The 16,158-nt window shown below is 43.6% G+C and overlaps 1 protein-coding gene across 5 annotated transcripts in view; it reads left to right on the top strand.

Annotated features, from left to right (window-relative positions):
* Positions 1-16,158, top strand: part of PCYT1B (phosphate cytidylyltransferase 1, choline, beta) — a 125,696-nt gene that overhangs the window by 37,898 nt on the left and 71,640 nt on the right. For 2 of the 5 annotated variants that reach the window (XM_030306179.1, XM_030306178.1), the window contains exon 2: positions 15,210-15,309. The exons of the other annotated variants lie outside the window; for them this stretch is intronic. In XM_030306179.1, the coding sequence (XP_030162039.1) occupies positions 15,210-15,309 (100 nt within the window). The remainder of the gene's footprint in view (positions 1-15,209; positions 15,310-16,158) is intronic. 5 annotated transcript variants of the gene reach the window in all.

Below are 16,158 nucleotides of genomic sequence, written 5' to 3'. Positions count from 1 at the left end.
CCACAGTAATGGAGAGAGGGGACACTCAGCAACAGATTGAGCATTTCACATAACTCTGGTGATCTCACAGATCCCGTTCTAAGCAATGGTATCCAATCCTACCTGCAGTTACAGCTCTGGGCCACTAACAGAGCTTTGCTGTGCTCCTGGGTCAGCACCCAGCCTCGAAGAGAGCATAGGTAAGCTGCTGAACCAAACTCGCCTTGCTTCTAGTACCTTGTCTAGCCTTAGGTTATCTGTGAATTAAAAGCCATGGTGCCCAATCTATGTGTGTTTTATAACAATGGCCTGGCCACACAGTCCGTTTCTAGACTCAGAAGGAGGTGGACGGGATTGGTTAGGTAGCAAGAGGGACTCTGGATAATCCTTTTATAGGGCAAATTCTAGGAAACGACTGACCCCAAACCATCGTATCATGTTTTTTAAGGGAAGAAAAATAGAAGAGCTGTAACTAAGCTAAAGAAATCCTCCCTGTATCTGCCTATCTCTATATGAGATCTGATTAAATTAATCTACATATCCCACAGTCTTCCAGGATAGAATCCTGAGAAACAGTTTTTAAAGGTCCAAGAGAGGAAAGGTATTGAAAGGAAGACAGGCATTTCTCAAATAGGTGGGAGTTTGGTTCTAAGAGCAATGTGGTTGGTTCATTGATAGTTAGATGTGGGTTTTTTTTTTGTTTGTTTCCATAAAATACTGTTTTTATTAAAGAAGTCATCCAGTCTGCACAATCAATCTTCTTTGGAACATCTTTCTTTGGAAAATCTTCTTTGGAAGATCTTCCCTTCAGTGGCTCACAAAAAAAGGGAGGGGGATTATTATTGAAATGGAATCTAGCAAATACCTCAGGCTGCAACATTTTAGAAATATCTGTACTTCCGTCCAACTTTACAGCAAACCTCCCACACTGCATAATTTGTTCTAATGCTTGTTTCTTCCAGTCTTCAGCAATGTTTTCTATATGTCTTCTAAATATATTTGCTGACAAAGGAATGCGTTTTAGTTTGACATCAATTTTTTCCCCATGTACTAGAGCAGCCAGCTGTACTGTGGCATGAAGAGCAGGTGCTTCTGCAATGGTATGAGACTTTTGGTTTTTCTTTATTGAATTACGGAAATTTGAAAAAGGCTTCTGCCATTTATCATTACATGCAACAGTATTTTGTGAAGGCCTGGATTGAGTATCACGTCTTGAAACGTCACTGAAAAAATCCTAGAGATTTTTCTTCATGTTCTGGATGCTTTGCTTTTAAGTATCATGGTAATTACAGTAGCTTCGTACGATCGTAACCTAATAACTCAAGGTACAATATACGCTCCAGGTGAAGTTTAATGCTAATGGCAGCAGATATTTCAAATAGTCCTCTTTGTGATAATTGTCCATTCAGCTGTCTTCCTGTTGATCTGATTAGGTCTTCGTTGTTCATACCTGATAACGTGGCTGATGCAAGACACCTACAAAGGGCTCTTGTTCGCTTGTGCTTGTATTATTTTCGCTTTCCTATTTCATTATGGAAAGTGTTTTAAGCCAATTGGTGATCCTGTGAGCATTGGTTTAGTTAAAACTAGGTAACATAATCTATAAATGCCCTTTACCAGGCCCACGCAAACTGCATTAAATTACAACAAGCTAAAAGCAAATGAAAATGTCAGGGGATCCAGACCCCCCTTCTCAGCTGTACACTTTGCATTTTTCCTTGAGGACACTTCACGGACGTGATGTTGACAGAGATAGGGCACCGTATCAACCTGCATGTTAGAATTAGATGTCAGTAACGCGTCTTGTTTTTTAACATGAAAAATAAATCTAAGCCCAAGTGTTGTTCTCTAATGGATTGTCTCGCCTGTCCCACATTAGAAATCCCTGGTCTCCAGATTCTACATCTTGCCCTTGGATCCAGCAGTGAGGGGGAGGACCGCATTTTCAGACTCCGTGTTTGGCCTCTTATAGAAATGCTCTCTTGAACCGCTTTTTGGTTCTGAGGCTGTGCCTTGCCTCATAACGGTACTTTGAGCAAAGAAAAAAACAGGGTTTTCTTTATTAGGGCGTTGTTGTTGAGTACGCTGGTCCCACTACCGAGCATCACCCAGCATGCCCCTTCCGGCAGCACCACTGGAGCAAAGGCTATAAAATTCGGCCTCAGGAAACGCCGTGCTCCTCCTCAGGATCTATTTTGGTTTTTTGCTTACGGACGATAGTAACTTTGTCTCTCTCTTTGCTCTGACTGCTTAGGGCTTAAAGTCATTTTTGTGATCGGCCTGAAATGTGGAGAAGTGGGATAGGGATTCCTGTATGCTCGTTTCCCTTCTGACCTTTGTTGAAACCGTATTTCCTCCCTCAACCCAGATCTTGCAACTATTCAACTTTCAAATCTTTTTTTTTTTTAAGTCACCTCAAGTCCTTTGAGGAAGAAGATGGGATATGAATAAGATATACGATTGTTATTGATGTTCATTATAAACTCCTTAAGCTCAGTTGCTTAAGAAAAATGGACTTAGGGTATGGACTTTTTAAATCTTGAGGTAAAAATGATTCTTTTCTCTTGTCAGCATCCTCTATGCATTTCGTGAATCTAAGATGCCCTTGATTATGAGATACAGTCCCATTGCAGAGATGCTACAATGTCAGAAAATTGCCGATACTGGTTTTAAGACATTTCTCATAAGACCCCTCTCCTCATCTCAGAGATGTTAACATGTGGGGGAAAACATACATTTTAGGATAAATGAATGTATTATTTAGAGTACATTTCAGAAAGTGACACATGGGTGGTGTGGGGGGTTAGGGCTTGTGGATGGTCAGTGTTTTAGGGAAGCCTGGATCCCTAGAGCATAATAACATTTCTGATCTTGGGTCGCTGGAAGGGCAGAAATTGCTAGCCTGACCTAGGTGCAGGTGTTCACACGTTGGTTTAAAAAATGTGACTATAAATGACATACATTGTACTGTGACTATAAATGACACAGCTTTTGTAGAGGCTAATTCACCAACACGTGTTAAAATGTTCTGCAAATATTTATCTCGAAAATGTTCATACCCCTGGTCTAAGTAATTCAGCTTCTAGGCATCTATCCTAAGGAAATAATCAGAGGCTCAGAGCTATGTTTAGAATGTTACTTATATTACTAAAACATAAACAACTTCATATTCAACAACAGAGAGATACCTAAATACATTACGGTTTTTCTGTTCAGGGGCATGCTGTATAGCTATCAAAATTAGCGAGAGTTAAATGGGAAATAAAATGTGTGCCTCCTGCTCATGTGGCCGTGTACCTAAAACTTCTCTAAAAAATAAAGTCTGTTAAAAACAATGGGAGGGTGTTTTGCAGGAGTATGGACTCTTGAGAGGGTGGGGGGCTGTCACAAAGTGGCCATGGCTGGTGCAGTTAGAGCAGCTGGGGTCTCATTATACATCCTGCTCGGACTGCTGTCATTGGCGTTGGGTAGGCCAGGCCTCGGGGAAGCTGTTCAGCGTAGCCGATGACCAGTTACCCAGAATCCTTGGAAAAGGAAATGACTTTATTGAAGGGGCCATTCTTCAAATGTATCTTACTGCTTAGCTTGCCCATTGCCTAGTCGTTCTCATTTTGGGATACCTGCTAATCTCTCCTCTCGGGCCCTGCACCAACCAGCATTGGCCTCCAGGCCAACCAGGGCAGCTCCTTTCACAGCTAAACTTGATTGGCCTGTATTGTATTTCCCGGTGCCACTTGCACCTTCAAAATAGAAACATGAACAGATAAATTAGGTGCTCCTGCTTCCCTCCTATCTTTTTAATTTAACATTCTCTCTCTGAGATACGATGCCCCTACTTTTCATTGTCTTGCCTAAAAGAGTAATGCTTGGGAATTTTAGGCTCAGGGCTAGGGAGAATGGGAGATAGAACCACCAGATAATACCCTTAAAATAGTGAGGTTGAAGTCTAAATGACATAATAAAGTAATCATGACATACTGAGTGGAAAAAACCGTTCATGTAGATAGGATTCCAAAGTTGTTAATATGTATGCATATCAGAAAGCCCTAAGAGAAATATAGAGAGTGTTAACAGTGGTTATATTTGGAAAGTAGAATTATTGGTGAATTTTGCTTTCCTTTCTTTATTTCCCCAAGTTTTCTGTAGGATATATCATGATAAGAAAAAGTTATGCATAATATTTCTTATTCAGTTTAGTCTTTATGAATAAAATCATTATCAATAATTCTCTCTCCAGTTTCTTATCAATAATTATTTTCTCTCTAAGGACTTTAAATTCCTCCATTCAACAAATGTCTTTTGAGAACCTCCTGTCTGCCAGATACTGCCCTAGGAATTAGGGATATAGCAGTGAGGAGGATACAACAGACCAAGTCCCTGTTTTCTTTTCTTTAAAAAAATTTTTTTAATGTTTATTTATTTTTGAAAGAGAGATTGGACAGAGAGAGAGAGAGAGAGAGAGAGAGAGAGAGAGAGAGAGACCAAAAGCAGGGGAGGGGCAGAGAGGGAGGGACACAAAGAATCCAAAGCAGGCTCCAGGCTCTGAGCTGTCAGCCCAGAGCCCTATGTGGGGCTCGAACTCACAAACTGCGAGATCATGACCTGAGTCGAAGTTGGACTCTTAACCAACTGAGCTACCCAGATGCCCCCCAAGTCCCTGTCTTCTTAGAGCTTCCAGTATTCAGGGGAGATTGGCCATAAATATATAGTGGCTCCTTATTAAACAACCAGGACCTTGCCTCAGCCTGAACTCATGCCCTTAGCTGAATGAATGAATTGAGTCTAGTGGCTTTAAATAGCATTTATACTGTATGGTTTCTTAACCTGTATCGCTAGCTTAGTTCTCTGTTCCCAGCTTTAGACTTGTAAATCCAACTGCCTACCTGATGTCTCCACTGGGAGATCTAACAGGTATGTCACACCAAATGTGTGAGAGCAGAATTCTTGACTTCTCCATCCTGTCTGTCCCACTCTCACACCTACTCTTCCAGCGTCTCCCCATGTTAGGGAGTGGTGATGCCATCTTTCCACGTCTTCAGGCCAGTGACTTTGGAGTTACCTTGACTTCTGTCAGTTTTTTTTACACTCTACATTCAGTAAATTTCAAATTTTGTTTATTCAAAATCTGTCCAAAATCTGACTACTTGTCACTACCTCCCCTGCTCTCACCCTGGTCCCAGCCTCCAGCTACCTACTCTTGCCCAATGAGTACACCAGTTCCCTTAGTGGTTTTCTTGCTCCTGCCTTTGACCTTTGAGAGTTTAACCTCAATGTAGCAGCCAGGTGGTCCCATTAGGACTAAGTCAGGTCATCTTACTCCCTGTGCAAAACTCTCTCATGGCTCCCATCTTCCCAGTGGAAAGCCAGTCTTTAGAGCATCCTAAAAACCCCATACCATTGGGTTCCTCCCATCTCCTGCCTTGTACCTCACCTCTCTGGCTGTATCTCCTACTACTTTTCTTTTTTTGTTCACCTTCTCCAGGCATACTGGCCTTCTTGTTATTCCTGGAAGAAGCTGGGCATGCTACTGCCTCAGGGTCTTTGCACTTGATGTTTCCTCTACCTGGAGAGTTCTTTCTCCACATGGCTCAATCGATCCTTTATATATTGATACATATATCAGCTCCCTTGGCTATCCTATTTACAGGTAAACCCTGTGCATTCTTTATCCCCCTTCCTTGCCTTTATTTTTTTCTAAGCACTATCACCTTTTAACATACTACGCATTTCACATTCTTTTTTGTTGTTGTTGTTGTTTATTATCTTTAAGGATCACAAAGACAGGATCTTTTTGGTTTTGTTTTTGTTTTTTTCCTGATATATCCTAAGAACCTAAAACCAGTGCCTGGCACACAGCAAGCCCTCAAGTAGTATTTGCTGGATGTTGGAAAAGTGAATAGAGAGTAGATAGTATGAAGATAACTTAAATTGTTTTTAAAAGCTCAAATAAATTTTAAATGTTCCATATACCTGAGAATAATATCATTTAGCAGTTTATAAATAATAGTTATTATTTTTTTAATGTTTATTTTTTTTTTTGAGAGAGAGAGAGAGAGGGACAGCGTGCGAGTGGGGGAGGGGCAGAGAGAGAGGCAGATACAGAATCTGAAGCAGGCTCCAGGCTCTGAGCTGTCAGCACAGAGCCTGACATGGGGCTTGAACTCACAAACTGTGAGATCACGACCTGAGCCGAAGTCGGATGTTTAACCGACTGAGCCACCCAGGCGCCCCTAATAGTTGTTATTTTTAAAAGTACTCCTCTTTTCCTGTTAGACTCCTTTTCCCCTCGACATTTGGAACACCTGATCCTGGATTAGATTTCCTGCATCTCTGAATTCCCAAGATAGGAGATATTTCTTTAAATTTATTTTAAATTTTTTTTTTCAACGTTTATTTATTTTTAGGACAGAGAGAAACAGAGCATGAATGGGGGAGGGGCAGAGAGAGAGGGAGACACAGAATGGGAAACAGGCTCCAGGCTCTGAGCCATCAGCCCAGAGCCCGACGCGGGGCTCGAACTCCCGGACCGCGAGATCGTGACCTGGCTGAAGTCGGACGCTTAACCGACTGCGCCACCCAGGCGCCCCTAATAAATTTATTTTAAAATTAGATAAATTGTGGGGTGCCTGAGGGGCTCAGTCGGTTAAGTGTCCGACTCTGGGTTTTGGCTCAGGTCATGATCTTACGGTTCTTGAGTTCAAGCCCTGCATAGGGCTCCGCACTGACGGTGCGGAGCCTGCTTGGGATTCTCTTTCTCCCTCTCTCCCTCAAAATAAATAAACAAACTTTAAGAATAAAATAAGATAGGGGGCCCTGGGTGGCTCAGTCGGTTGAGCATCCTACTTCGGCTCAGGTCATGATCTCGTGGTCCATGAGTTCGAGCCCTGCATTGGGGGTCTGTGCTGACAGCTCAGAGCCTGCAGCCTGCTTCGGATTCCGTGTCTCCCTCTCTCTCTGCCCCTTCCCCACTCACGCTCTGTCTCTCTCACTCTCAAAAATAAATAAATGTTATAAAAAATCAAAATAAATAAAATAAGATGAATTGTATAAGTGTAAAAATAAAGTAACAGACACAAATGGAGTGAACAGTAAAAACATCCTTTCATCTCTTCTGCCCATGTGGTCTTCTTCCCCCAGTTAATAGTTTGTTGTATATCCATCCTCTTGGCCAGTGCTGTCCAAGAGAACTTTCTGTGATAATAGGAATGTTCTATATCTATGCTAATACTGTAGCAGCCACTAGCCACATTTGGTTATCAAGCACTTAACATGTGGCTAACGTGACCGACAAAATGAGTTTTTAATTTTATCTCATTAATTTCACGAAATGTAGTTTGAATTTAAGTAGGCACATGTGGCTAATGACTACCACATCGGACAGCACAGTTGTAAACTCTTTCTACAATTAGCTATTTTTCTCTCTCTCTCTCTTTAAGCATACGATATCATACTATACAACATGTGTACATATTATACTTCTTTCTCTGTCACTTGCTTTTTGCATTTAGCAAAATGTCCTAAAAATTGTTCCTGGTCTGTACATACATATCTGTGTCACTGTTTTTAATGTTGCCTATTCCTTCATAATATGTGCATGCCATACTTAGCTAAATGAAAAATAGATCTTTCTTGGTGCCGAGCAATGTGCTAGGCCTCCTTTGTCTCCACTCCATTGGCATCTGTCAAGCCTCTGCAGCAGCTGCCTGGGCTGAGCCTCTGCATAATCACAGACAGAGTCCAAGAATCCAGGGATTTACATATGTTGGGCCTACAGTCAAGTGTAAAATCTACCGTTTCTTCCCTGTCTTCAAAAGACTAACATAATTTGATCCCAAATAAAATCATGCCTTAAAAACTATGTTCAACTGGCAAACACAAACCTAACAGAATGAGACTGAGGACTGAGATTTTGTGATGTGTTTTTCTAATTCTGAATTTGCAGTTCGAAAGCTGGGGAGTCCTGAGTCAAAAGGGCTGCCTGGGAAAAGTCGATTTGTTTCTGAGGTCCTGTTCTTATCTCTTTCGCGTATCCTGGTGAACAAGTTGTAACGTTGCTATAAAATTCTTTCCTACTGGAGGACATTCTTGGGATGGTTATGACTTTATTAACTATGAGTAATTCACTTTTCAATTGATCTCTGTGCTTCTAACATGCCTCATCAACATTTGCTAGTGAACATTTATTGAGCCTGGCAGCCGTACTCTTATATATACTGTATCAGCCAAGGCCCTGTCGAGACACAGATGGCTCATTCTAAACGGGAAATATGAAAAGAGGTTAATAAAAGGGACTATTTACCAGGGTGCGGGCGTTTCAGGAAACCTCAAGGGATAGTATGCACCCTAGGCCTGGAAATGTTAGGGGTTGTCACTCCTAGGCATGAAGGAAGGGGAGAGTGTGGTCGCCAGAACTTGGCAGGGCAGTGTGTGAAGAGGGGCCTCTCACCACAAGCTGTGCATATCGGTAAAAGGACAGAAACAACACATGCTTCCTAGCAGTGAGGAGGCCAGGTGGAAAGATACCCTGAGGTCACTCTTGCCCTGCCCTCTGGGGTTTTGCTTACTTGTCATGGATCCAGCTCAACTTGAAGCAGAAAGGCAACGTAGCCTATTGGTGCACTCCATACCGGAAGCCATCCAGAGAGGAGTAGAGAAGAGCAGGAGAGAGTGGATTCTGGAGAAATAGAAGGAAGATATCACTTAGACATACATCACTTCATTTACTCCTTACAGTCGCTTCATGAGGTGGATTATTTTATTGGATAATCAAATAGGTGAAGATACTGAAGGTTAGTTTAAGGACCAGCAATGTTTTTAAAAACCATGTTTAAAAAATAAAATGGGTGTCAGCTTGCTGTCTGATTGATCCAGTTGTCAGTCATTGATGCGGGAGTACCGGTTCTATCCCCTGCCCTTTGTTTACATTCAACTGACATTTGCATTGTATACTTTATGTAACGTCCAATTAAAAAAAAAAGTTATTTATTTTAAGCGATCTCGACATCTAACGTGGGGTTTGAACTCATGACTCTGAGATCAGGAGTTGCATTCTTTTCTGACTGAGCCAGCCAGGTGCCCCATGTAACGTCTGATAGCTTTTAAGTAAATATTTGACAATGACTAATTGAATGCATTTTGCAAATGAAATGTCCAACATCTAAAGTCTTTCCCTTTAAAAAGCATGACAGGAGGGGCTCTTGGGTGGCTCAGTTGGTTAAGGGCCAACTCTTGGTTTTGGCTAGGGTCATGATCTCACGGTTCTTGAGTTTGAGCCCCACATCAGGCTCTGCACTGACAGTGCGGAACCTGCTTGGGATTCTATCCCTCTCTCTCTGTCCCTCCCGCACTCTCTCTCCCTCTCAGAATAAATAAGTAAACGTTAAAAAAAATGTAGAAAAAGCATTATGGGAATATGGCTTTGGTATGATACAGTACAGTTTATATAACCAGAACCTATATGACAAATAGGCAACGTATTCACATGCAATGACTCGGTGTTCTGAAATCCTAAATTAGGTAGAAAGAAGTTTAATTGCAGTCTTGCTCCAAGTCTGTGGTCTGGCAAGGTCCTTGCACATAGGAGGTCCGGGGTTTGGGGCCAGCCCTCTTTAACCCTTTAATACCCTCCATCTTTCCTGCTAAACATAAAAATTTCATGTGACTTCCAGCCCTGAATTTGGAATGTGGCTACCTAGGGGGCACAGTCTATCCTCTGATGATCTCTACCAGTTCAGAGGCTTAATTTCTAAAATTTGTATGTTGAAAAGGGCAGGGTTTTCCCCCCACATATTAAATTAGTGAAAACTGAATATGCCTTATCAGACTAAAACCTCCTCCCATTCTAAAAGCGCCATGCTTCACCTTTGAGGATTGCTGCCCCAGAGCCAATTCTGGTCCGTCCTTCCTTATTTCTCTCCTATTTACGCACTTTCCAAACGTCTAGCATCATATGAAATACATAGCAAGTGTTAGAAAACATTCAACGATGTGATCTGGCTGATGTGGGGTCTAAGCCGCAGCTTGCCAGTAACCAATTCTCTGTCAGTCATGTGACCTACCACACCAAGTCTGGGTGAAAAATAGGGTCATGTCCTTTTATTTTTCAATTAATCATTTTCCCCCTCTTCTTTAATTACCAGGCAGTCCATTGTGTCCTTTTTGAGGCCCCTCTATCCGAATGGCCTAAGAATCCAGAGAGTTTCCTCAGTTCAAAGGGAGCCAGAAAGGTAACGGAGTCTAAGGGACATAACACTGCTGCTTCCTGCTGCTATTTGGTGTCACTGTTGAAGACAGGTTCTGTTTATTTGAGTGGAGACAGCATCTATCTCAGACTTGTAAAATTAAATGAGCTGATACGTTTAAAGTGCTTAGTGTGTAGATGGTTACATGGCACTCTGTAGGCACTCAAAGATTGAACTATTATGTTACATTATTGAGCCTCAGTTTTAGGACTTTCTTAGGACCTAAACCAGAGGATCCCTAGAAACACTCTAGGTCTGCCAAATGGTAAGGAATAGTTGGGGGCCTGGGTCCTCTGCAGCCTGTAAGTATATGTATAGCTTGGAGTCCAGGTTGGACCAGTCCCTGCCTCTCTTGGGAGCCTCTTGTTAACTTAGTCCCATTTTCCTGTGGTTGGTCTGTCCCTTGTAGGTGGAGGAGACAGAACCCATGTAGTTTAAAATTCCTTAGAAATCAAATGATTTATTCTGGCTCAGAGAAGAAGGAATCCTGGGGTGTTTGGACTGAAACAATATTGGCTGAAGTCACAGGGCTGCTGGGCCTTAATCAACATCTTCCTGAATGTAGAGCTTGACTCTAAACCTAGGGGGTAATCTACCTCACTTTGGAAGGCAGTGTTCTGGCAGTGTTCACAACAAGGCTGTGGCTCAATAATTTTTGCATTCTCCCTGTTTCCAGCACGGTGCCTTGCACATACCAAGAAATACCCCTTCTCCATGTCAACTGATGCACACACATGTACACATGTGCACACAGGCACACCCAAGCTCACTGAGGAACTCCGTCTGCCTTCCATCTCTTTGCTTCTCTCTTTTTCCTACTTCTAGGCCACAATTCTTAGTGTGTGCATGATTACATGGCTCTGTGTATGCACTCAATTAAGAAGACAATACAGGGTGCCTTGAAACCTGTTTCTCCAACTTTGAGTAACTATCCTTGCTTTACAGCTTTCTCTGTCTCTGCTTTAATTACCAGATTTCACACCTTCTAGAACACACCTTTCTTGGAAAATGGGAACACCTTATCTTTTTTTTTTAAATATGAAATTTATTGTCAAATTGGTTTCCATACAACACCCAGGGCTCATCCCAACAGGTGCCCTCCTCAATAGCCATCACCCACCCTCCCCTCCCTCCTACCCCCATCAACCCTCAGTTTATTCTCAGTTTTTAAGAGTCTCTTATGGTTTGCCTCCCTCCCTCTCTAACCTCTTTTTTTTTTCCTTCCCCTACCCCATGGTCTTCTGTTAAGTTTCTCAGGATCCATATAAGAGTGAAAACATGGTATCTGTCTTTCCCTGTGTGACTTACTTCACTTAGCATCACACTCTCCAGTTCCATCCATGTTGCTACAAATGGCCGGATTTCATTCTTTCTCATTGCCACGTAGTATTCCATTGTGTATATAAACCACAATGTCTTTATCCGTTCGTCAGTTGATGGGCATTTAGGCTCTTTCCATAATTTGGCTATTGTTGAAAGTGCTGCTATAAACATTGGGGTACAGGTGCCCCTATGCATCAGTACTCCTGTATCCCTTGGGTAAATTGCTAGCAGTGCTATTGCTGGGTCATAGGGCAGGTCTATTTTTAATTTTTTGAGGAACCTCCACACTGTTTTCCAGAGCGGCTGCACCAGTTTGCATTCCCACCAACAGTGCAAGAGGGTCCCCGTTTCTCCACATCCTCACCAGCATCTATAGTCTCCTGATTTGTTCATTTTAGCCACTCTCACTGGCGCGAGGAGGAACACCTTATCTTTTTAATAAGCTTTGCGACTGGCACATGAAGGATCTCCAAATAGTAATTTATTTCAGATCATGTGAAGAAGATTCACTGCCCACATCAATTAAAGGTTAATGACTCATTAATAAAAGCTAATCCACTTAGCTATTTAGGTTGTATCCTAAAAGTTCATTCATGGGTCAGTTTGCTTTGTTTCTAGGGGGAAGTCCATTATCTTTATAATATGTAGTATTATATATTATGATATGTAATAATGAACACTAATAGTAATAATAATTGCCACAGTTTATTGGGTACCAGATACTTTATATACATTATTTCTATGGCGCATAACAACCCTGAGAGATAGTTACCCATTTTACAGATAAAACTGAGCTTCAACAAGTTAAGGAATGTCTTTTTAAAAGTACACAAAGTCCAATGCATTTCTTGTCCTAAAGACAGCGCCTGCTAAAGGGGCATGACAGGCCACCCCATCACCTCCCTCTCCGTTCCTAGTCCCTTGACCAGCCGCAGCCTGTGGGCCCCAGGTGGGTGTCTGATTCAATGCCAGCCTATCCTGGTTGTGGCCTGCTCTGCAAAGATGAGCTAGGCCACTCTGATTCTCCTTTAGGAATTTGAATGGGAAGGGGTGTCTGGATGGCTGAGTCGGTTGAGCGTCCGACTTTGGCTCAGGTCATGATCTCATGATTCGTAGGTTCCAGTCCCACGTCAGGCTTTGCACTGACCATGGAGCCTGCTCTGGATTCTCTGTCTCCCTCTCTCTCTGCCCCTCTCCTGCTTGCGCACGCACGCACACTCTCTCTCTCTCTCTCTCTCTCAAAAATAAACATTAAAAAAAAGGAATTTGAATGGGGAAACATGGAAAGAAGCAGCAGGTGGTTTGGAACTGAGGCTGAAAGACTCCATAAGAAGTTAATGAAGGGGTATTGGGAAGGGAAGCCAATGTCACACGTGAGCTACCAGTTACGGGGGAGTACAGGTGAGCAGAGACTTGACCGTAGTGGAAGGATACAGAGTAAATGGGAGTGGGAGAGAAAGAGTCACGTGCAGAGAGCCAGCCAGGTGGGTGCAGAGCACTGTGGGGCCAGACACTGCACCTTGCCTACCTTTTTCCCAGTACTTCCTGTGCCGGGATAGCCTTAAAGTAGTCCTTCACCTCTTTAAAGTTTTTTAACGTTTATTTATTTTTGAGAGAGAGACAGAGTATGAGCAGGGGAGGGGCAGAGAGAGAGGGAGACACAGAATCCGAAGCAGGCGCCAGGCTCCGAGCTGCCGGCACAGAGCCCGACGCGGGGCTCGAACTCACAGACCTCGAGATCGTGACTTGAGCCGAAGTTGGACGCTTAACCGACTCAGCCACCCAGGTGCCCCATTCCTTCATCTCTTGAACTGGTTTGAACGAGTGTCTGTTCCTTTCAACCAGAAGAGCCAAATTAGAATACATAGCCCGCGAGTGCTGGCGTGGGGATTCTGTGGCCTCTGCTCTGTTTGTGGCCTCTGCTCCAATCACTGCACCACTTGCTACATTACAAACGCTGCTCTGGCCCACCGTGGACCTTACCGTATCTGAAAAAGAACGAACAATGGACCCAGGGTTCCTGAAGACATGTCACTAGTCTTGGTTTGCTTTCAGAGCTGTGTGCGGGGAGGTGGGGGTTAAGAAAGTCTCAGACAACTGGAAGGTATCCAAACAAGTCTGGGGCAGAACTCCAGCTTCCAGGGCGGAAGGTGCTACAATGGGGAGAGGGAGGCGTGTGGGACAAGGATTGCTTCTTGGCAGTGCAGAGGAGGACTAGGCTCTTCCAGGACAGGAACCGGTCTTCCCCCTACTTGTATCTCCAGTTCTAAGATCGTACCTGACTTATATTTGAATGAGTGAATGAATGACTGATGAATGAGTGAATGAATAAATGAATGGCAGAAATGGGTCATGGCCCCTCTGTAAACACATGGATCAGGGGCACCTGGGTGGCTCAGTCGGTTAAGCGACCGACTTCGGCTCAGGTCATGATCTGGCAGTCTGTGAGTTCGAGCCCCACGTCGGGCTCTGTGCTGACAGCTCAGAGCCTGGAGCCTGCTTCGGATTCTGTGTCTCCATCTGTCTCTGCCCCTCCCCTGCTTGCGCTCTGTCTCTCTCTCAAAAATAAATAAAAACATTAAAAAAATTTAAAAAAAATAAACATGGATCATATGGTCTCCCCAAGTTAGGGAACACCTGTGTATACCTAAGCAATTAATTCATGCGACAATGTGAGTAATGTGTACAGTGACTAGTCACCTTCAGCTTTAAAAATACCAAAGATGATACAGCGATGACCATGATGATGACATAGCTCAGAGGCTATGGACAACTCTCGATTGCATTTGCCCTGTTTACAAAAATACCACTCCCTTTGTCTTCCTCTGGAGAGAGTGAGGTTTTCATTTTAAGAGGCTGACTAAAAGATGCAGAGCCACTTCCTGGGCAGGCTTCCAAGTGACTACGTCTCTCTCTCAGCGCTCCCCAGCTTCCCAGAGCCCCAGCCCAAGCTGCCTGGGGCGGGGCCTCCAGCCGTGGGTGGCTATTGGAGCTACCCGGGCACTTCTCTGCAGCTCGCCAGAAAGGCTGTGCCTTTAGGCCCTCCCGGGGCACGGATAACGGCTCTGGCCTTTGCACTGAAGTGACGTCAGAGTTTGTGATTGGCCAGGCCGGTGTGTGTGAAATACAGGCGATGTCTGCCACACTTCTGAGTATGGCATTTCTTCCAGCCGGGTGCCCCAGGGTGTGGGTAAGTCGAAACCCGTACAGTCTGCCCTGCGGGGGTGTGAAATGTTCACAGCCCAGCATGACTCTCCAAGGGCGTGACTTAGCAGATTTTGTAATCCTGCTGGGCCTCAGTTGCCTTTTCTGTGAACTAGAGATGCTATTATCCTATATTATAGAAGGAAAGAAGAATCTAGCCATCACAGGCTCTTGTGGGGCCCAGAAGAGAGAACCTGTCGAGAGTATCTCCCCTGGTACCTGGCACGTAGTAGACGTGAGGCACTCTCATTATTTCGGACCATCGGTCAAAAAAAAAAAAAAAAGGTTCCAGTGACAATGTCCCTGTTTTTATTTCTCACAGCAAAGTATTTCTCTGAAAGACTCAGTAGGTATGTTCTTCTTAACTGTACTTGTGTAGCCAACAGAAATAAGACTTTAGGGGAAGTTAGTGCCAAAGGAAAGTTTGTCAGACTATATTCCCTTTCTCTTTTTCCCTTCTAGACCCTGACTGCACCTGCCCCATTTGCAGATGAAACCAGCTGCCAATGCCAAGCACCCCATGAAAAACTGACCATTGCTCAGGCCCGCTTAGGAACACCAGGTGAGGCTGGACTTCTTGTTCTCCGAGTGGGCCCTGTCCTGACATTTAAAGTAGCAGAGAGGCCCATCGTTATTTGAGTAGCACTCGCTTTTGATCGGAGAGTTGAATTCAGAGACTTATAGCACAGTGCAGAAAGAGGAGCATCTACACTGATAAACTAGACCAACCAGAGATACAGCACGGGTGGAGCGCCAGCTTTGCCATTTACCAGTTCGACCGCCTTGTGCAAGTCATCAGAACGGTCTTGCACCTGTGTCTTCAGGTGCAAACAGGGTCAGTGATACCTGCCTGCTTCATAAGGTTTTAAGGATGACAAGATTTGGTGAAAAACACCAGAGCAGTTTTTAAACCGTGAGGCCTTCTACAAACCTAAGCTATTATAATTATCACCGTGTTCACAAGTCTGTGTTGTCAAAAGTTTCTCCAGGTGTGCCCTAAATTAAAGAGCCGGGGCTCTGTGCTAGAAGTTTGTCCATTCGTTCACTCCTTTATACCAGAGATGGCGAGGGAAGAGATCGAAAAAGAACTATCAAGTACCATCTCTGTTTCCCGAGAGCTCAGGCATGCCTCATCTCCATGCACGTTACTGGAGTGTGCTTTGCGGATACTGTGATCTTTACAAATGGAAGATTTGTGGTAACCCGGTGTCGAACAAGTCGACGGGTGCCATTTTTCCAACAGTATTTGCTCACTTTGTATCTTTGCCACATTTTGGTAATTCTTGTAACATTTCAAACTTCTTCGTTATTTTGTTTGTTCTGGTGATCTGTGATCAGTGACTGTGACTCACTGAAGGCTCAGATGATGGTTAGCATTTTTAGTAATGAAGTGTTGTTTCTCTACACCCAA

Source organism: Lynx canadensis, chromosome X (assembly GCF_007474595.2).
Source record: "Lynx canadensis isolate LIC74 chromosome X, mLynCan4.pri.v2, whole genome shotgun sequence".
Lineage (NCBI taxonomy): Eukaryota > Metazoa > Chordata > Mammalia > Carnivora > Felidae > Lynx > Lynx canadensis.
This window is presented reverse-complemented; position numbering and strand designations above follow the sequence as displayed.